At 43.3% G+C, this 22,307-nt stretch overlaps 1 protein-coding gene across 1 annotated transcript; it reads left to right on the top strand.

Annotated features, from left to right (window-relative positions):
- Window positions 1–1,652: 1,652 nt before the first annotated feature.
- On the top strand, window positions 1,653–2,123 carry T265_03499 (hypothetical protein; the record flags this gene model as incomplete). The annotated part of the gene is made up of 1 exon (XM_009167999.1): window positions 1,653–2,123. The coding sequence occupies one exon, from the start codon at window positions 1,653–1,655 to the stop codon at window positions 2,121–2,123; it is 471 nt and encodes a 156-aa protein (XP_009166263.1).
- Window positions 2,124–22,307: the final 20,184 nt, after the last annotated feature.

Here is a 22,307-nt window from a genome sequence, read left to right as displayed (position 1 = left end):
GGTCTCCCTGAGTGTGCATCTCAGAGAACAAGCGTAGCCCTTAACTTATGACACTCAGTGGGGTGTTCGACAATAAATATCACCATATTAGACTTTCAAACATGCGGGTTTGTAGTTGCGATTTGACCTTGGTCAAGTAACCTCAAGTGGTATGACGTGGGGCAGGTTAGTAGTCTAGGCTGAATAGGTTACTTGGAGCGATAAGTTGGGTGATTTGTATATGTTTATCATTGAAATTGCTGAATACAGGTTGAGTGGAGTGACTAGATGATGTGAAATGGTCACAGAGATGGTTGGACAAGGTCAGATAATCTCCGAAATACATACCATTTTGCATTCCAGTGACTAAGGGTGAATTTGTCTTCTTGACGAGCAATCTTAGTCGAAACTGTGATCCCGTGACTTACCAGCTGTTCATGGAACCACGGGTGATAATGTATCAGATTCGTTTCCTTTCGCTGATTCTAAACCTGTTGGTTCTCGGTGGAACCACGTTTAATCAAGAGAACTGAAGGTGGTTTAATTTCATGTTAAGTCCTCCTGCTTTGGCATAAAGGCGAATGGGGCATTCTGATGCACCATTTGGGTACCTTTTAGATACCTAATAGACTCGAGAGAAGAATATATTCTTTTTGAAATCAACCGATCTTTTATTGATTATTTCTCAACGACAACCTCATTCGCACAGAAACAGACAACGTTACTTGAGAACTTCGCTGAATGAGCAGAGTTCACAAACGCCACTAGGATGAAACTGAAGCAATAGGAGTGAATAACATCAGTGTGTAACGTTTAAAGTACTCAGACGATTGGTTTTCTCTACACTGCAAGACTTACATGTGGAAAAAATAATTTTATTAACACGTTGAAATGCCCGAGGCAGATGGGTACTGATCACGAAGCCTTGTTTGGACAGTAGCGAAACAAATGAATTCGAGCACAATACCAGTAAGAAATCCCAACTATTTGTGAAATATATTCCTCGCGAGCTACGGTTAACCAACTGTACGTAGACATTTGGGCTTCAATGTGACGGCAAGCTTGGTGCTGAGGTTAGTCACGTGTTATGTACCAAAGGATCCTTTAGGAAATCCCAGGGATAATCCAGTCACATACAAGCAAGTATAACGAGTAACTGAATGAGTCATCTGGAAACAAGCAGCCACTTATGTAGGACACCGAATTTCTGCAAGTTGCTACGATGCTGTTTTAAAATACGTAATTTGAATATTGGAAGCACAGAGTTACGGTTTAGTTCAAAATTTTCCAAACACTCAGAGCATGTGATTAAATCAGTCCGCACGCCTGCCACTGCCAGATCAACATATCGGAATGCTGTTGGCATTGGCGCTCGTTATTGCACTTTGTTCATGCTACCACGTGACAAATCCACACAAACAGGCCAATCTTGTAAACATGCGTGTAGCAAATTATGTGGCAGAAAAGTATGGATGCTGAGTTGGCCGTCGGAGCCTTTCGTGGGTCCGCAAACCCCAGATTTCGATTCACGCGACACAAACAGCCAATGAGTGAATCGGCCTTGTAGATGGTTCTGATTGGTTGATCTGAATCTGGCCAACAACTGGCGTGACCAATCAACCTTATGTAGTCGACATCTAGTGGCAACTTCAGGGTCCGTATCACATTCGAAGATGGTCTCACCGAAGGCGCGTCGCATACTGTTTCCCATCGATCGGAGTGATCATTCCAAGCGCGCCATCCAGTGGTATTTGGATAAGTTTGCTTGGGAAAATGACGCACTCTATTTGGTTCACGTGGTTGAGCCTAACTACTCGAGACGATTCAGCGAGGTATCACCTGACGATCACACAAGTGCCCTGACCAATAAAATGAAGGAATCGGTGGCAGCCGGTGAACAAGTTGGTGCACAATATCGAAGTTTTTTGAAGGAACGTGGGAAGGAGTCTGAATTTGTCATGCAAGTGGGCACCAAACCAGGTGAACAGATAATCAATGCAGCTCGGGACGTCAGTGCGGATGTGATTATAATTGGAAACCGGGGGGTGGGAACGATCCGGCGAACAGTGCTGGGCAGCGTCAGTGATTACGTGTTTCATCACTCATCCATTCCGGTTATTCTTGTGCCACCTACGGTTTCCTAATTTGAGTTAATTTAATAAATCGCTCCTTTTAACATGTCCACTCGTGTTCACCAATGAGCCCTATCTTAAGGTAACGGTAAGTCTCTTTTGTCGGGTGGTTAGGTGACTACTTAAAGAGATAAGTCTGGAAGAAGCGTTTTAGTTAGGATGCCAGCTAGTGTCAGCTCAGTAGATCGGAAAAGATTTTGGCCTTGGGAATTTGGCTTTTTAAAAAGAGCTAATCTGCCCGCATTTTTACACGCACTGAGATAGCTTGGAACATTTTACACCGAAAAATTTTCGGTTTTAAAAGCAACAACAGTGCTTTTAGATTGACGCTTGGCAAACAACTCTGTTCAAATCATCAGACTGCTGACTGCAAGTCTGCGCAAATCTGTGAGGAATTGTTTAAAAATCTCTCTGCATGTGAACACTCAGGTTGTCCGTGCCTTAGTTTCCATTCCGTTAATTATATGTTAGAAGATCCACTCAACCAAACAGCTCTGAGAGCTATCAGTGAGAGAGGTTATCTGTGCGATACATGGATAGTGAGAACTGTTGTTTCACAAACCCACCTGCGCTAGAACGTTCAAAGCGTAGTTTGGGAGTACCCAAGCGAATTCTTTGGTGCGAAATGAATCGGGCACACAGTTGACTGATCCCTGATTTTCAGGGGGTTCCTCAACTAATGGAACTAGTTAATTATACCGATATGTGAGCAGTGTTTTCTTGAATAAACAAACTCGTCAACAAGCAGCTACTTTCCTGGGGACGATTTCTTCAGACTGGAAATTTTCTTTATGTTGTTTCTTCTATTGAAAGGTTAGCCTCTCAGAAATGCAGCCAGAAACACACACTAAAGGGCATGTGATCCTACCAGTACAAAGTGTTCCTTCCCAGTAGTTCAGGTAATCACATTGTCCAATCATGAGCTATTGATCATTTAATACATTTTGCGTGGATCTGTCCGGTGAAGGAAGGCAGCGGTTTGGAGGGGGGCGGGTTGCTATCAATAATAAATTGAGTTGTGCCTTTGGAAACTGGGAATAGAATTGGCTAGACAGATCCACTGGATTCTTTCTGCTACCGATGACATTCAAAAGAGCGTCCTTCTGGGTTTGAAGGGGGGCTTGTCAGGCTCTCAGTATCGAATTTGATGGACCCATCACTTATATGTATTCAATTTATATATATATATATATATATATATATANTCTTTCAAGGAACGCGCAACTTCGAGGCGACTAGGTTAGAATCTTTCTGGAAGCGCTGTCTCATACGTTTTAGGTCATGCTTCAGTGACACTTTCTTTGGGGTTATCATGGACACAAACGAACACGAAATAATCTACGGAAAAGGTTTATCATACTAACCTGCCGAGAAAACGACATGCCGAATATGGTTACCGAGTAGAACGGACAGGTGACAAATGATCTATGCTTTGACGACGCATGGGTTTGACCGTCATTATTTGAGTGTAGACGTTCGCGAGGAAAACGAAAGCAATATATGCAACAATCCAAGTGCGTTTAGTGCTTGTTTAGTAGCGACATACTCCGTAGTTCATTATAATCGTTCTCCGCGCCTGCAGTATGGTCAAGTATCCCACTGGTTTGTCGTTGAAGTCCTGAAAAAAACCCACTGAAGGCCGCTCATTACTCAGAAGTTATGTTTTTCAGTTAAATAAGAGTTCCAGAGAAGTTCTTTCAAGCAAACTTTTATATTATTAATGCGACTGCGCCGTCTGAGAATAAAGTACTTTTAATCAAATAAATTCTTGTCCTCTGAAAGTTGAACAGGTGTTTCAACAGGTGTTGAACAGGTGTTTCTCATTCATACCATTTTGACGACATTCTAAACTTGTGCTGACTTCGTGAAAAGTCGGTTCCAACGGCTGGATAATTCCTGTCGGCAGGAACTAATCTGACTCGACCACTGATATTGATTCAGTGGCTGTTCGAACATGGATTTAGCACACATCGATAGTTTCAGATTGGCCAAATCCGTAGATCTCAGTATGAAATGGCATATTTAGAAGACATAACTTCAGTCTGATGGGTTAGGAAATCTTTTCCTCTTTGCGACGATGAGCTTTGGACCCGCTCATGTTGAAAGCAGCATTTATTCTTAGGGACACTATTGATAGGAAACACTGTATTTGAAGAGCATGAATGAAACCTGTTTGTGATGTTTCTGTCGAAATTTGTTAAATAGTACTCAGTTCTACTATGTTACGAAATGGAGTAGTTATTTGTCTGCCTGGATAGCAAAGGACATATAGCAAGGAAAACCTAGTGGAGTTCTACACCAACCAGGGAGAACCTCCTGGCAGGTTGTGAAACCAGCAATCCTGAGGGTTTTGTCCCCTTGAGTGGTGATCAATGCTGTTAGGACGATAACATCTTGTCAGCATTTGATTGAATCTCTTGATTTTCCAACAGATAGCACTCTCCGACTTCGTGTCACACACTGACAGCGGACGAGCTGGTTGACTGACGGTAGAAGCCGAACTGGCATGATAGGACTTCAATGAAATATTGTACGCAGAGCACGAAACTGCCTTTCAACATCTATTGGAGTATTAGATCGTACCCAGTTGAATTCAAGACATAAGGAACGCCTTGCAAAACCATCTGGTTTTAAAATCAACCTCGATGTGCCCTATTTGGCGAAAAAAACGTTTTGTCCGATTCTTCTACAAACGTTTGACAATACCAAGTCGGTTCAAGGGTACATTCGATTAACCGAGTAACAGAATGTCATTACCGAAGGGCCACAAATGGGCCAGCAGCTGGTTTTCAGGGGTCAAAATGTCAGGCGTTTTAGACAGGCAGAACGAACTGCGATTCATTTGGGGTCACGTGGGCCAGCAGCTAGTTTTCAGGGGTCAAAAGGTCAGGGGTTTTAGATCATCTATCGGGACAGGTAGAACGAACTGCGATTCATTTGGGGTCACGTTCGATCTAAAGCCCCTCAACTGAGCTTTTGGGTACACTGCGGCGGGAAGCGAGTCCGGCTGAAAGTCACCTCGGGTGTGGCCAACTTCTGACATTAAGAGTCTCTTAAACGTTCGTGCTTCCAGTTTGACTTCCAGACTTCATTCTGAAAATCTACAGTCATGTTGATTTGGTTTTCCCCAGAGACTCAATTGAATCTCTCGTTTATGATATTCTACAGCTGAAAGTGCTGCACACAGGCCGCCTCATGTTTCAGTTGGCACGATATTCGAGGTATCGCAGTATATTTTCATAAAGGAAACTACTCACAAGGTTGCTGAAAACTCTTGAACAGCCCACGACTGTTTCCGCCCTCTTGGGGCCAACTGAAACATGAGACAGCCTGTGTGCAGCACTTTCAGTTGTAGAATATCATAAACGTGAGATTCAGTTGAGTCTCTCGTGAGAACCAAATTGATTTGCAAATGAGTGTGTTTCTCGAAAACAGTCCAATTAGGGTTCAAGTAGAACATAAGTTTGACGGTAACTCGGGGACTGTGCCTACCTGATGAGCCCCAATAAGGGTGAAACCTGTCGTGGGCTGTCGAAGAAGTGAGTATCTTCCTTCAGTCATTTTGTTTATATATACAGGAATAACAAAGGAACTTTGAGACTTTACCGGTCAAAAAGCTATAGTTTGAAGCATTCATCGAAAAAAGAAAATGCTCGGAATTTCGCGCAGCGATAAACTGAAGATTCCAAAGGAAAGTAATCTTTTTTATGCGTACCGCACGATTCTGGTTTGCATTGTAGCATTAGCTGGAAGTTGGAGCGTACTTGGATACTCAGTTAACCAACCCGTCTCTGAAGGTCTGCGAAGCGCAATTTCTTTACCGACTGTGTATTCCTAACTAAACCTCCCGATTATTCCATTTTATATGTTCCGGTTCATTGGAGTTCAAAAGCTGAGTGAATTTCCTATCAGAGGCGGAGGAACGCCAACGCGAACAGCGAACTTGTCATGAGATCTTGATGAATAGTGCTCAACCTAAGTGGCCCTTTCTCATGTATCAAGTCAGTCTCATCAAGCATAGCCTGTCGCGCTAGTAGTATCTGTCGTCCGGCTGCACATATTATACTGAGACTGCGACAAACGGACTGCGTAACTCGCGGAACTTTCCCTCAGAGCATTCTGTACTATAGGTCAACCACGAAATTTTCAGATCTGCCTTCACGATATGACGATTAGAAGGAAAGCTCCTTTCCAAATTTCAACAGCAGACAAGATCCGATTGTGTCCATGAACTAACAAAAGACGAGCGCGGAAATTAAACTTTCGTGACGATCAGTTGTGTTTTCATTGTGACAAATCAGACTTTGAATGTTAGCTGAGCTACACCTCGGTCTAAATAGGAACTTCCTTCAACTCATCGTAAAACACCAGGTCATGTGGCACTAAGTAGCCAACGGAGAACTATTGATTAGTGGAACCGACTTTGTGCCTTTGGTGAAGGAAAAAGTGATCCAATCAGAAAATTAGCTCCAAATACCTAACTTTCAGTTGGCGTGTAACTTTTATTTTTGTCTGTGTGAAGTTCTTTGCAATCAATTAATGTGGTATTTGGTCTTTTTGGTGACCTGGGTCAAATCTGTGTGTTCGCACACATATTCGTTTTTCTCCGTATGGCCTAGATTCCCAAGCACGCCCACCGTTGTACCTTTCATCTGTAACTCTGTGTATGCTTGTGGCTTCAAGCTTCTGCTCACCTCCCGTGATTTTGGAACGGGCGCTGAAGTAAAGATAATTCGTACGACCAGGACTGCTCTACAGTCTGTTATTCAGAATTCCACTCATGTGACCGCATTCCGTTCTCGCTTGGCTGGTCTGTGCAGCCACAAGGAGACTTAACACATCGTGCTGTTTAGGTCGCTTGATTGTGGCTCCAACTGACGAATGAACGAGGTCTGGTAGCTATATTCCGACTATTATTCCTCAAACCCACTGTAGAATTTGAAATCTACACTTCGATTTTGATGTTTGGGGTCGATTGGCTGCATCCAATGTAGTCTTCTGTTCCGTAAGTTTTATGCAGTTTTACGTCTAAGTCCTGTGCACTATGCGATGGCTCACAGGTTGCAGACAACACGTTCAAGTTTATTCAACACTAAACAGACGTTCCAGGCAAACGCTTGTCACCTTTACTTCATTTCACCGACTAAAGAGGTTGTTTCAGTGAACTAATGACACACACGTGGATCAATGTGTGTGTAGGTCAATCAAGCCCCAATTCACGCTTCCTGACAGTCTGCAGGGAATGCGCTCACAACCGACTGCGCACTGGGTCTACTCGTATGTTCACTTGTTCAAATGGTTCCCTACCGCTGCCCTGAATGCGGCTCAGAGAGTACGCTTGCTTGGTTGCTTATCCTGGGGACAACAACGGACAAAAATGAGCAGTTTGCCCACCCCCACAGTTCATGCCTGCACTGTGAGTGCTAAAGAAAATTAAGGTCCGGATGCTCGTAAATAGGAGAAACTACTCACAAGGTTGCTGAAAACTCTTCGACAGCCAACGACCGGTTTCACCCTTATTGGGGCTGATCAGTTAGGCGCAGTCCCCGAGTTTCTGTCAACCTTATGATCTACTTGAGCCCGCATTGGACTGTTTTCGACAAATACACTCATTTGCAAATCAATTTGGTTCTCACGAGAGACACAACTGAATCTCTCGTTTATGATGTTCTTCAACGGAATGTGCTGCTCACAGGCCGCCTCATGTTTCACATGGCACGATATTCGAGATATCGCAGTATATTTTCATGAAGGAAACTACTCACAAGGTTCCTGAAACCTCTTCGACAGCCCATGACCGGCTTCACGTTGGGGCTCGTCAGATAGGCTCACAAGTGCCACTCAGGCTGAAAGCAGGTCCCTGAGTAAGTCTCGGGCTTGCGTTCCGAGGTGATGCATTGCGGACCGGCTGTGTAAACACTAGATTTTTCACTCTGAACCAAAGGTCCACAGCACCTAAACTGATTCAGAAAGCATTCAGAGCATTTCGGAAGTAACCTGTCGAGAGGGTCAGCCTGTTGTCGAGAAAGGCCAAATTGCTTGACGAACTACCGTGTACTTGCAAATGTGATGCGCAAAACAGCTGGGGTGTGAGTTTCAAGAAAGAACGCATCTTTATACGAATGACAGAGATGTAGCCTTCGTGGACGGCGTTTGTAAGAGGTTGAATTGATACGGTTCTGTAAATTTGGATGCGAAACGAATATAGTCAGACAGGGACTGAACCAGTATTTGTAGCCACCCTCAGGAAGATTCAACGAGAGTAATTTAATTCAAATTTAATTCAAAGTTCAACATGAAACCCATTTGTGAATGTATGTTGGTTTGTAACGCCAATTTTGACCCCTCAACCGATCCAGTCCCTCGGTGGACCCAATCAAGACAGTCTTACCTCAGCAGTCTTGAAGCTTGAGTTTCATCATGAAACGCAGATAAATGAGCAAACCAAACGTTTGGGTGCGGATACTTTGGGCGAAAATCCCAAGGAATGTATCGCAGTGCATGTACAATCGATAAACTCTCTTACGAAGACGAGTAAACAAGTAAAGCGTCCAGTTGCCCAAAAATTGTAATCTGATATTATGAAAGATCATTTTAACAAACGAGTTAAGAATAAATCCCTGTAGGAAAAGTTGGTGAAAGATTTCTTGCACATCGATAATTTTGTCATCGTCTTCAGTGTGCGTTGCGGCAAGCAACATGTAGTACAAAGTTGCCTGAGTCATATCACGTGTGTTAGGACAGAAGTTCGATTAATCAATACGCATGGAAAGCAAGTCAGGTGATGTGATGAGCTGGAATCGGTAGACACCCAAACAAATCGTTCGTACGACTGTCGGAGTACGCGTTGATGGAGTGCACAAGCTAATCCAAATGAGTTTGACTGAGTGTTAATCCATGTCGGGAAATGCAGTATACTCTAAAAACAGATAAGCAACAAAGTTTGGTTATTCTACATGCTAACGCTGGATCGCTCACAAGGTGATTTTGTATACCTAGAGATGGAGTAGGACAATCAGTGGCGACAGCTTCAGCGGTGTCAATTCTGGGGTGTTCTGGTACTGTTCCAGTGATACCAAACTTGTGAGGGAAGATGGTACAGCACGAAACAGCCGTCGCTGTACTCCAAAAGAGCCACCCGTTGAGTTTTCATGGTGAATTACCGGAAATCGAAAAAATATACGATTCACCCTTAACCTCCCAGGAAGAGCGATATGCTTTATTAATGAATGTATACCAACAACCCATCATTCGAATGCAGTGACGTTTAAACGGAGCACTCAAACGAATACACGGTGCTTGTCGATTAAACCGCACGCACCCGACGTTGATCAGTGCCATTAAGAACTTATTGCTAAGTAAAATATTATTCACAGATCGATTGCATCCATATGCAGACATATGTAGACTAGAGTAACAACTATTTTCGACTCAGCGATAAGTGAGCAACTGCCCAAATGGCTAGGAACCGAACATATGCCTTTACCAAACACCTAATGAACAGTGGTCACTCAGTCGACCTTGAAAAAACCATTGGCAACTGTTCTACCTCCCTAAAGGCATTTATTGTCGTATTTCATCCCTGGGTATAAATAAGCAACTTGTAAGCAACCTAGCGTTAGCATGGTAGAACAACCAACCTTTCAAGTTGGTGATGTGCGTTTGGAGCATACTAAGTTTCCTGCATGGGACTGACCGTATAGTTTATCACCTTAGTTTTTTTTTACATTTAATGCTAAATGCAGAATGGTACTCTGTTACATTTGGGATCAGTACATCGCAAACTGATTTGCCCGTACTCTTCACCAACATTTGGTTATACAACCATATGAACGATTGGTTTGGGCGTCTGCCGATACCCGCTCATCACATCATCTGGCTTGTTTTTTATGCGTGTATTGATTAGCTGAACTTCTATCCTACCACATTTGATGTGACCCCGACAACTGTGTACTTACACACCGTACATTCCTTTGTTTTACTGCATTTTTGTTGGGATACCTTTCAGGAAAGGTAGAAGTTTCTCACCAATTACACACACACACACTCTCTATTAGGTTGAAGATGGTGTCACACAATGAGTATAAACAAAGTAAAACATGTTGCTACCCTGGTGGAACAGTGGTTACCGAGAACAAAGTTTATTTTTATTGCCTGAAGACATCACAAAAGAAGGATGCAGCCGGATTCTAGGTGAGTTGCTCGGAAAACCAAATTAGTTTGCAAATCTCGTGCAATTTGGTTTCAAGTAGAACATAAGGTTGACGGAAACTCAGGGACTGTGCATACCTGATGAGCCCCAACAAGGGCGAAACCGGTCGTGGGCTGTCGACAACTTTTCAGCAACCTATGAGTAGGGTAGTGCAGGTTTATTTACCGTTTATGTGATTGTCTACGTTGGAGAATTACTGAGTAGCTGTAAGTGACGCGGGTGTTCGTATGTTTTTATTTTCGTCATGGAAAGCATCCGTTGAAACCGGTGAAAGAGAAACTCCATGAAGTGGACGCTCCAAGTTGGAGCACTAAACACCTCCCTTGTTTTAGCGACACGTGGATGTTCTCGTTTGTTCGTAGTTCCCTTCGCGCATGAACCAGAGAAAATTTTATGTCACACAGCAGAACTAGGCCATGAATGTTCAAAATGGTCTGGCGAAATGCCGTTAATTGCAGTCCCTGAGGTCAGTCCCCCATGGGACTCCACGCGGCTTTCATCTTCGTCCGAACTGTCTGACTGCTTTTCCCAAGACTACAAGTGAGCCGAGAAAAATCATCCGAGACAAGTAGGCAAATAAAATATAAATAAAGTTGAACAATACACCTCCCGCAAACCCCACAACATGCATCAACAAAAGTTGTTCAGCGGGTTTCAAGCGTCTGTGGTGCTATTTGACTGGGAAGTCATAACAAGCGGGCTAATCGATAGCCACAAACAGGGCAGTTCCTGGGTCGTGGTAATGATAACTTATCGGGCTTACCAATCACATCGCTCAAGGATGAACACGTTCGCCCGTGAAGAAGTGAGAATTCAGATGCATCTAAATTGCGTTGGTGGGATAGTGGTAACTTTCGCCTCGCATGTCAGGTGTCCCGTGCGCTGGTTGAATAGTGGTAACACGTTCGCCTCGCATGTCAGGTGTCCAGAGTTCAAACCCTGACACGGCCATTGGATATGCACTGCTGATGAGCTCTAATAACATCGAAACTCGAGTTCAGTGCTTCTCCCTCTTTGGTGTGGATTCACCGGAATAATTGCCACAGGACATGGGGACGACTGTTCAAACGAGAGAGGTGAGCACAAAAGTTCATTTCCTTGGTAGACCAGCAATAGTCGGCTAGTCAAGCGCCGTACAACCCAACAGTAGAAATACTTACTTTCACATGTCGATGGAATACAGTACAATTGAAGTAAACGGAGTTGACTCGATAAGAGTACTGTACTTTTTCACGAGTGAGCTATCGAGAGAGCTGACTCGACGCCTGGTCTGAAAGTACTGTTATTAGTTTAGACCGGAGTTGCATGGAACAGTAATTTGCCTACATCAAGTTTCACAGAACCGATTGAACTTGTTTGATGTCGTTAAACTTCTTGCGGCGTTTGCAGGTGGAGGTGCAGAGTAGTCCATCTTAATTCTATCATAAAGACTGCAAACAGGAACAGCTGAGATGACAGGTGTACTTTCAGACAAACATCCTGTGAAAGAAACAATGCTTCATTCTCATAAAGGAAACTACTCACAAGGTTGCTGAAAAATCTTCGACAGACCACGACCGGTTTTGCCCTTGTTGGGGCTCATCAGGTAGGCGCAGTCCTTGAGTTTCCGTCAACCTTATGATCTACTTGAGCCCGCATTGGACTGTTTTCGAGAAATACACTCATTTGCAGATTAATTTGGTTTCATTCTATTTCCACGATGCGGGTATCAATCAACGAATTCGCGTCTTTTTGGTGGTACTGGACGATTTTTCCTCACCTGCGACTTCTAAGAACTCGGGCCAATGAACTGAAACCTTCATCAAACAACTGTGTTCACAACCTTTCAAAGAGCTCGCAGAGATGGTTAGAAATAGTGGACCAAACATTGTTGGCCTCATTCGTCATGGTGCATAATTCGCTTTACTACACGTGGACCTTGGGACCGTCTTCGTCAAACTATCAAACCTGATGTGCAATATCAGAGGTGCTTATCCAAGATGACTAACAGGACTAAATTTGTGTCTCAAACAGCCTGACACACTGGGGACAAAATCAGTTCCCATGTTAGGCGGTGATCACTAACTGGTGATCGCTGAAAATGGGATCTTTTTGGGGAGAATTGTGGTGAAGAATTGCTGAAATATTCTGGTTTCTGGTGTTCTTTGGAGAGGCATCATCATCATTGTCAGCTATAATAACCGCGTACTCGTCGTACAGTGGTTGTAGGTGCCACAGTTTCGTTCACCGATGGTTTGGGAGGAAATTATACTGCAGCGACTGAACAGCCAATATCGAGATTCGTTGAGTCAAGAATGGGATGGAACAACACAGTCCAATGAAAGGCTGAAATAGAGAGAGAGAAATGTTGAGCAATATGTTCGTTAGGAGTGCCTCTTAACAGGATCCACGAGCGCCATTGAGGGCGCGACTGGGCCATGTCTGACAATGTCTCTACCCATTGATGTGGCCCGTCTCGTAGTCCCCATCCAGGAAGACGGCAATGACCAGCGCGGCTGAGTTTGCTGGTAATGGCTTTCATACTTCTCTTTGGAGAGAACTTGCCTATTATTGGTCAGTTCAACAGTGAATTTCGAAGGGCAAAGATTAAGTGGTTCGCTTTTAGGGAATTTGTATGCACTTGATAAAGGCCATCTTATGCTGCTTATGTATAAACAAACCGTGGAACCTTGAGAAGCGCTCAGAAAAAGCAAACGTTCCACCTTAGGAAAGATCATGAACTAGTGACAATTCTCCTAGAAATTCGTTTGTTGTAACATGTCACGTGGAGTGTCAGGAATACTTAGTTGAGTTTCAAGATCCTCGGTATCCTCGAATGTAACGGTTTTGATGTGGAAATTTGATGTCATCGGGTCGGTTGAACTAATTCAGCCGACCGAAACTAGCCCACAGATAGTCTTCTCAGGGAGGGGGTGGGGTGGTGAGAGACACAGTGGTTCGAGTGCGAATTTACTGACCGGAAGTTCCCAATTTCCTCTGTCTAAGCTCAAGCAACCTGGCAGTGTCTCAGCCCTCGTGCTTTCTGCTGGTGGCATGGCAGCGAGGCGACCAACCTTGCCTAACTATTGCCCCAAGAAAATTAGTGAAAGTTGGACGCTCTCAGTTATCGACTTCAAGGGATCAGATCTTGCATTCCATGCTGTCGGAAAACTCTGATAAGACATGAGGTTTCCTCTGTTTGCCATGGTTGGCACACCTTTGGGGTGAGTGTCTTAACGGATCCGCAAAAAGTGACATATGCCCAAGGATACTTACGAAAGAGAGACTACTAAACTGGTACAAGGTGCATGTCCTTAAATGACTAGAAAAATAAAATCCTTATAGTTTCACACTGAAAACACAAGGGCACCGTCTTGACTCGAGCCGAATACAGTAATGGAGAGATTTTACAGGGCAATTCTCTGGTGAGTATAAGCACTTGTGGGACGACTGGGAGAAAGGTTTCTAAGTTCAACATGTGTGGAACGAAGGAAGGCATTTAGGACTGCGCCGAGAAGATCTGAGTGAGCTTCGATATGTCGGTTTACGAGGGTTTCAACGAAAAAGAGCGTATTCCGAAAAGTGGTCTGCTGACAAGTAAGTCAGCTTTTAACAGTTCACCGAGGACTTTAGGTGAGCAATACAGTGAGTGATGGCGAGAATGAAGGATCCGATTACAGAAAGGCATTTATTTAAACCAGACAAAAAACAGCTTCCTGTACTTTCATTCACTTGAATGCAGTCCATGCCAAGGTTTACTCTTACATCCGAGGAACTCTTGCCTGAATTCAGCTAGGAAGGAATGTCTTCAGACTAAGAGCAAGCGGGGGGCGTCGATGTCCTGCTAGAACCACCTAGTCTACGGCTACAGAACGCGGTCTATCAGCTTATACTTCTGGATCTGTCAAATGTATGTACTTGTACTGAGTCTCTTCGAAATCAAAAATAAGGTGGAAGGGAACGATCTGGATTCATTTGCAGACGTGGTTGGCATTTTATCACCAGTCTCTACATACACCTAACCTTCATTGCGGTAATCGCGTAAAACTGACAGAAGAGACTCATTCGTCACAGCCACATCAACCGGATAAGTGAGATGAATCAAAAGCACTGCTAATTTTTATGAAACAATTTACAACACGATACATGTATATCTTTGTAATGTACTACTCATAAGGTTGCTGAAAGTCCGTCGACAGTCCACGACCGGTTTCGCCCTTGTTGGGGCTCATCAGGTAGGCGCAGTCCCCGGGTTTCCGTCAACCTGATGTTTTACTTGAAACCAAATTGCACGAAATTAGCGGATATACACTCATTTGCAAACTGATTTGGTTTTTCGAGAGACTCACCTGGAACATCGCCAGAGAACATCACAAACGAGAGATTCAGCTGGCCTCCAGGTGAGTCTATCGAAAAAACAAATTAGCTTGCAAATGAGTGTATTTCGCTAATTAGTTTACTTTGTTTACCCGTCAACCGCCAATGATGCTATTTTTAGTAACAAACAGGCGATTTAGCTTATCAGTACGGTTTACTGACACATAAGATTCTTTTCACTCTCCACTGACCGCCAGACGAGATCACTTGGAGCAGAACTATCAAACCTACCAGGCATGGACTGGTGACTTGACTTTGCCTTCCCCATACTTGCATGCTGTTTTTTTATAGCGACGAAGTTCCTTGTAAAATACACAGTCGGGGTTACATTGTTGCGCCTCAGTGTGTTTTTAGCTTGCTATCGCATTTTAACGAACAATATTAGACTGAACGTCATTTCTGATGTCACATAGCCGGCCCTTCAGTAGGGACGTTAGTCCCACGTTTTTGCCTATCCGTGGGTAACTTAGTGAAGTTCGATGTACATGAACTCAGGCGTCAACTGAACTGGGCTATTCCAAACAGATACCAGGAACGAATCGTGTCCTTCGTTGTTGGACGGGTGAGTGGAGACGATGAGCTTCGTTCCACCTAATCTGCATCGGGAACTGCTACACATGTGACCTTGAGTTGACGCCAGTGGTGGAAATCCAGCCGAGACGAAAATAATTCTTGTAAATCGGAAGGGGAATGAGGGCCTTATGAAGATATCTTGGAAAGCCAGAATTGAGAAAGCAAAAAAAAACAGAAGCTGTCGGTTAAATTGGTGAACGATACATAAATTCAGTGAGTATTAGATTGCATTACACTTTACGGAAGTTGAGACTGTCTGAGACTACATTCAGACAATTGAACGTCTTGGAATGATAACTAAAATTTATCTCTATAGTACGGTCGAAACCCTGTAATCAGCCCCTGTTTGTCAGGTTATCATGGCCTCTTCTTCTCTAAGACCAATATATGTACAAAATCTTTTTAGTGGGTAAAGCATGCGCCGGGTTTGATAGGAGATTGGACTGTGAGACGACCTTGCAACAACTCTTTTGATTGAGTAAATGTGATTGTACGCACAAACAAGATCATTTCATCCCAACCAGATGAGCCTCCTGTCTAAATTATGTAGTGGCTTTAAATTTTCTTCAGTTGAAGGACCTCGGGCAAAAGAGAATATCGATCCTTGCTTTGAGAGTTGCGTAAAACTAGGTTGATTGTCCAAAGTAATTGATGTAAATAACAGTACGGGATGTCTCATAATAAACGCAAAACATAATATCAACGTTAAAAATTTAACGTCAATTCAAACGCTTATTATTTTTTATGTGGAAATACATGCATTGTAGAGGTTTACTTACAAAAGGTTTGCTTTACAAAAATGTTGAAAAAATTGCCCCTTTCTTCTATAAAACGTTGGAGGCGGTATGAGATGAGACACAGCATGTTTAAAGTCTTCAAGCGTCACTCGTGCGCACTCCTCTTCAATTCTTGCTCTTAACTCCACCAGATTCTTCGGTTTATTTTCATGATATACGTGAGCTCAAAACCAATAATCCAGAGGTATCAGGTCGGGTGACCTTGCGGGCCAAAAGTTTGGAAATCCACGAGCAATGACTGTCTCATCAGAAAATTGCTCTCGGAGGTAAGTTCTCACTTGGTTTGAGTAGTGGGGTGGAGCGCCATCTTGTTGAAAGACAGTCGATGACTTGTGCTGCTTGAGTTGCGGGATAACATGCGCCGGCAGCATATGGAAGTAACTGTCACCGGAAACCGTAACATCAAAGAAAAAGGGACGCAGGAGACACTTTGAGGAGAATCCCATCCACATACAGAGATGAGGGAATAGAGATTATGGGTGAGGCCCTCGTGAGGAGCTTCACGGGACCATATCACGCAATTGTGCTTGTTGACTATGCCATCCACACAAAAATTTGCTTCATCGTTCCATGAAATGTTTGGAACGATTTCTTCATTGTCCAGCAGCCAGTTAACGAATGTGACACGTTGCTCCTTGTCTTCTTCTGTGATGTTTCGTAATAAAGTGAAATGATAAGGGTAGAGGTGAAGTTGGCGTCCCATAATACGATGCACGCTGGCTCGGGGAATGCCGGTCGACTGGACACCTGAGTTATTGATTGCTCGACGGCATTCTGTACAATGGGCGCTCTTTAATCACTCAGAGACTTTCTCGCTTTGTCAGGAAAATCCAATACAGATCCAGCGGACTCGAATTTCGCAATCAAGCGTGTAATGGACGACACGGTGAAAGGATCTTTGATGAGACCATGTTTGGTTTTGTAACCACGAAGTGCCGCGGTGGCGCTTTCACCAAAGGAAAAATAGAGTTTCAAAATTCCATTGCCATATTAACATCCGTTGTCAGCACTTGCAAACAAAACCTATTATATGTGGCTACTAGCAATGAAGAATTTTGTCATTTTTTCTCCACATAACTACGTTTAATTATCAAATCAAATTTTGCGTTCATTATGAGACACCCCGTACATGAAGGTCATGAATATTTGTCGAACATACTAAGTTTTTGTTAATTTTAAAGCATAGCTTAATAGCTCTTTCTACTCCAAATGTTTCGTAGAACAATGATGAGCATTGTAGGAGCTGTGGCACTGTTGTTCCAAGTTGAATCTTGTGAAAGTTCTGCTTGAAACATAATAAAATTTCAATTTGTCTTGCGCTTCGCAAACGACTGAAGTGACAGTTCTATTAGATAGGACTTCGTGAAATCCGAGTGTAAAGCAATTAAAAATGTGTGTGAATTTTAGTGTTTCGCGTAAAAAAAACACGGTAGAACCTTTTCACAAAAAAACTACTCACAAGGTTGTTGAAAATCCGTCGACAGCCCACGACCGGTTTTGCCCTTGCTGGGGCTGTTCAGGTAGGCGCAGTCCCCGAGTTTCCGTCAACCTTATCATCTACTTAAACCCGAATTGGACTGTTTTCGAGGAATGCACTCCATTCGCGAATCGATTTGGTTTTCACGAGAGAGTCAACTGAATCTCTTGTTATAACCTTCCTCCTACACAACCGTCAACATTTGTCCACAGAACGATGACCATCCAATGAGAGGTGCTTTTTTTGATCACCAACATTTATGGTCCGCGCTGCTTTCTGTTGAAATCTGTTGTAAATTCAAACTGGGTTTCCTTTGTCAATGAACAATTCTTGAGGTGAGTAAACTTTCCACTTTAAGAAAATTCATTAAAAATTGCCATCATAAGTGTTGAGGATACACAAGTTAGCAAGGCGGGAAATCGAAGTTGTACCAGAACATCGGTCTGTAACGTGTTCCGTCGAAAGACGGACTAGCGGATCACCAAACCGTCGGGATAACACATTAACTGATGACCCCCAAGGTCACCCACAACATTCTGAATACGAAAAAGGATTGCTGATCTGAAATTGGATGGGACCACTGTTCAGTACTATATAAGTAAAGCCCTGGAAGAACACTCACCGCATGAATGGTTGCCATTTTCAGCTATGTGAAGACTGAGTTCGATCGTCCGGTTGGGCGAGAGACCACAGTCTCCTCATGCGAAACATGTGGAGACATGCTGATTGATTACCGTTTTATAGTTGGACGTGGCTGGCGTCTTGTTTCCAATCAGCCAGAAACATCACATGAAAGTGAAACAGAAAGATTGGAATGTATTACTCATATGGTTGCTGAAAATCCGTCGACAGTCCACGAACGGTTTCGCCCTACTTGGGGCTCATCAGGTAGGCGCAGTCCCCAGGTTTCCGTCAACCTGATATTCAACTTGAAACAAAATTGCACGAAATTAGCGAAATACACTCATTTGCAACGTAATTTGGTCTTTCGAGAGACTCACCTTGAACCCAACTGAATGTTCTAAGGCAACTGAATGTTCTGCACCAGGCCGCCTCATTACAAAATTTACATGTATCGCGATATCTCGAATTTCTTGGGGAATGAAACATGAGGCGGTCTGGTGCAGCACATTCAGTTGCCTGAGAACATTACAAACGAGAGATTCAGCTGGTTTCCAGTTGAGTCTCACAGAAAACTAAATTAGTTTGCAAATGAGTGTATATTCGCGAGGACAGATTAGAAGTTTGAAGTCTGCATTGTAAAGTGTGCCAGATGCTATGAAACAAAGAGCACGTCAGGAAACGAGGGGATGAAGGGTGTTGCTTCCGAAGGAAGGTGCCACTTTAGGGATCTAGAGTATGTGGTCGAAGTGAAGAGAAAGTATCCAGAGTCCCGCAAAATCGTATGTTCTGAATTATTGAAATTACATTCATGTCTGTATGACATGTTGGAGATCCATGAAGTAAGAAAGGTTTTTATTATCCCTGTTAGATCTTGGTTTCATTTGGGACTGCCCATAAACAGCCGTTTTTTGGAGTGATCACTGTTATTTTTCATAAATCGATGAATAGAATCCTTATTTTACCAAACCCGGTGGTATAATAGATATTTTGTTGTTGTTTACGTCTGAGGAGTGAATCCTTCCCCATGTTGAATCCAACTTAACCTTATGATAATTCCCCCATTCATATGCTTACTCCACCTATGTACTTTTGATCTCCAGTTGTTTTGCTTATCCGTCGAACTGAAAAGAAAGTATCCCGAGTCTCGCAAAATCATACATTCTCCTAAAATCTTTAAGGTACATTTATGTGTCTGTACGGCGTTTTGGATATCCAAGCAGTATGATAGGTTGGATCTCGGTTTCATTTGGGATCGAAACCTTACTTAGTCGAAAGCTTCAGTTTCCAGACTGTCCATAAACAGCTGTTTTTTGAAATAATCATTGTTATTTCTGATAAATTGATGAATAGAAACCTTATTTTACCAAACCCGGAGGTATGATCGATATTTTGTCGTTGTTTACATAGATATTTTGTTGTTGTTTACGTCTGAGGAGTGAATCCTTCCCCATGTTGAATCCAACTTAACCTTATGATAATTCCCCCATTCATATGCTTACTCCACCTATGTACTTTTGATCTCCAGTTGTTTTGCTTATCCGTACCCGCCACTCACCTTGCCACAGAGGTCGTCCTTTCCAACACCTGTGTGTCTGTGTGTGAATGTGCGCTGCTAACCCACTTACCCATGTGTTTTCATGTCCCGTTTGCTGAGCCTGCCTTGAGTTGTTTTCTCACGTCCAATGAGAATCACGAGACCGTCGTCGGAAGGGACGACCGCAACCCACGGTACCGAGCTATCATTCCACTCGCCGTTGTTTGGTGTGCGGACGTTGACACTGCACTGTACCGGTGAACTAGTTGACGCTACGAACGTGAACAATTGAGGTTTGTTGTACACATTTGCCTACGCTTGTGTAAATAGTACCGTAGAATTACGAACCCAACTCTTCCTTTTGATATTCGGGACTGTCGAACCTACGCCGTCCCTCAAGTTCCGTATCGGGATCCTCAACACCCCAGATCAACTGAACTTTCCTAGTACAGGTTGTCCGCTCCTCAGACCTGACCCACAACGAATAAAATTTCAAACTCCACGCACACACTGCCTGCCAAAGTCACTGATTTTTCACCTTGATACATTATGGATGGTACATTATGGATGGTTCTGACCGAAGAGACTTTTGATTCCAATCTCAAATGTTTTCGTATTGATCCACTGGTTGCAACAGTATCAGTCGCCAACGTGCCAATCTTGAACACATGATATTTGTAAATTTTAGATTTTGTTAAGAACACCACATGACACCCTAAAAGGAAGGCCGATAGAAGCGACAACACCACTGTGCACGTACGAATGAATCTGAACTATTCAGATTGTATGTGTCCACACATTGGTTTATTACAGTGAAGTACCGACAAAATTAAATACGTACGTGTGTGAAGTAATGCCTGTCAGTATGCCATTTGGGTGATGAATTTCGATACACCTTGAGTTCCTTTTAATTCACGTTCCACACGTTTCCAAAATAAGCTGAATATTGAAGTTTAAACCATGTTACTTGACTTCAGAACGGTTAGATGAGCCAAGTATACATGACTTTGGTCAAGCGCATCTTTTTGTTCAAAATTGTACATATAAGTGGCTTAAATCGTGAAGAAATTGAGAAGGCCTGTTTGAGAAACAAAGGTGATGCGCATGTCGTGCACACAGAATAAGAATACTGCGTTTTGGAATTCAATCTCATACTATGAAACTGCTAGTTGTTGCTGAGAAGGGGAGTTCACCTCAAAACGCACGAATTCTCGGTGAGAGTAGGATAGTGATCCATCGACAAGAGAACGCTGATGGGATCTGGCAAGAACAAAAGAGGTAGATAACGTTTTAGTGGAAAATTCTAGTAAGCCACCATCGTCACCGTTATCATCGACACTGATGATTCACAACAAGCAAGACAACTTATTTGGAGAAGGTTATTGATTGAAAGAAAAAAAATGAGGGGAGCCAGTGCTGGTCATCTACAAATATCCGAGGTGAATGCATCTCCAACACTCAGTAGACAATCTACGTAGGTTGTGGCAGCATAAGTGCCACTGCTGAACTAATCACCAGAAGGTGTAGAAACTCTGTTGATACAACATACTTGGATGCTAATCTGTGTTTGAGCTTCGAATCCAGCCCCACTACCGAATTCTGCTTGAAGGACAAACTGACACGTTCTACCAACAACTTTTGTGTGTACACATTTGTATGTTCGTGCCGAGCATTATACGTTAGTCCTACGGCAGGGCAGTTGTCGGACAGAATGCGAGAACACAATCCCGTATCTCTGAGTGGTATTGGGAAGAAACCAGGCTCAAGCGCGAATGCATCACATTTGGCCGAAACCAGTCACGTCATAGACAAGGAGCAAGCCTTCACCATCATATACCGGGTACCTCTGAATCGATCACGACTGGATCGACCCAGACTACCATCGATCGCAGAGGCGATAGGAATCCGACTGCTGGATCCACAACTTTGCGTCCACAAGAAACTTGTGCGACCTCTGAACTCGAACTGACCTACGAAACACCCGGTCCCACAAGTCTGTCTAACACTGACGTGATTCCATGACCCATTGACCTATCCTTCATTCAACCCCCTCGCTCATTCATTTCTATTTCTCTAAAATGCATGTACCCACGATCTTAACCTTTTCCACGTGATTTCTGGTACCATATGAATTTTTGATGTATTAGCCAAGAGGAACAACCACAGAAAATAAGCTTTGTTCACTACCTTCTTCGTTTTCACGATTTTAGATTACTTCACTGTTCTCAGACAAACACAAGGAGAGTCACGTGAAATTTATTCTTGAGAGCGAACAAAATCAACAACACGCGAATTTTCGGTAACACCTTTCCCTCTCTTATGTCCTGTCAAATCCTGTTTAACTCTAGCCCACTGTGTCGTGGAGTTAGGCAGTGAAAACAGCAGTCGTTTCGACACGACCCTTCCATCACAGCTTTCAGTACTGGATGCATTCCTTCAATGTAAACCGTCTGAACGAGATCCATTTCCTACTGGAAAATAAGCCAGTTCCATCGAAATACAAGTTTACTGATGTTTACTGAATTACATTGAATTACTGATGTCATTCAGAAGATCGGTTACGAATTTTGTGCTTGTTCACACAAAGTTAGCAACTTTTGGCACCAGAAAAAGTACGCTTGAG

This window comes from Opisthorchis viverrini (genome assembly GCF_000715545.1).
Source record: "Opisthorchis viverrini unplaced genomic scaffold opera_v5_50, whole genome shotgun sequence".
NCBI classification, from domain to species: Eukaryota; Metazoa; Platyhelminthes; class Trematoda; order Opisthorchiida; family Opisthorchiidae; genus Opisthorchis; species Opisthorchis viverrini.
This window is presented reverse-complemented; position numbering and strand designations above follow the sequence as displayed.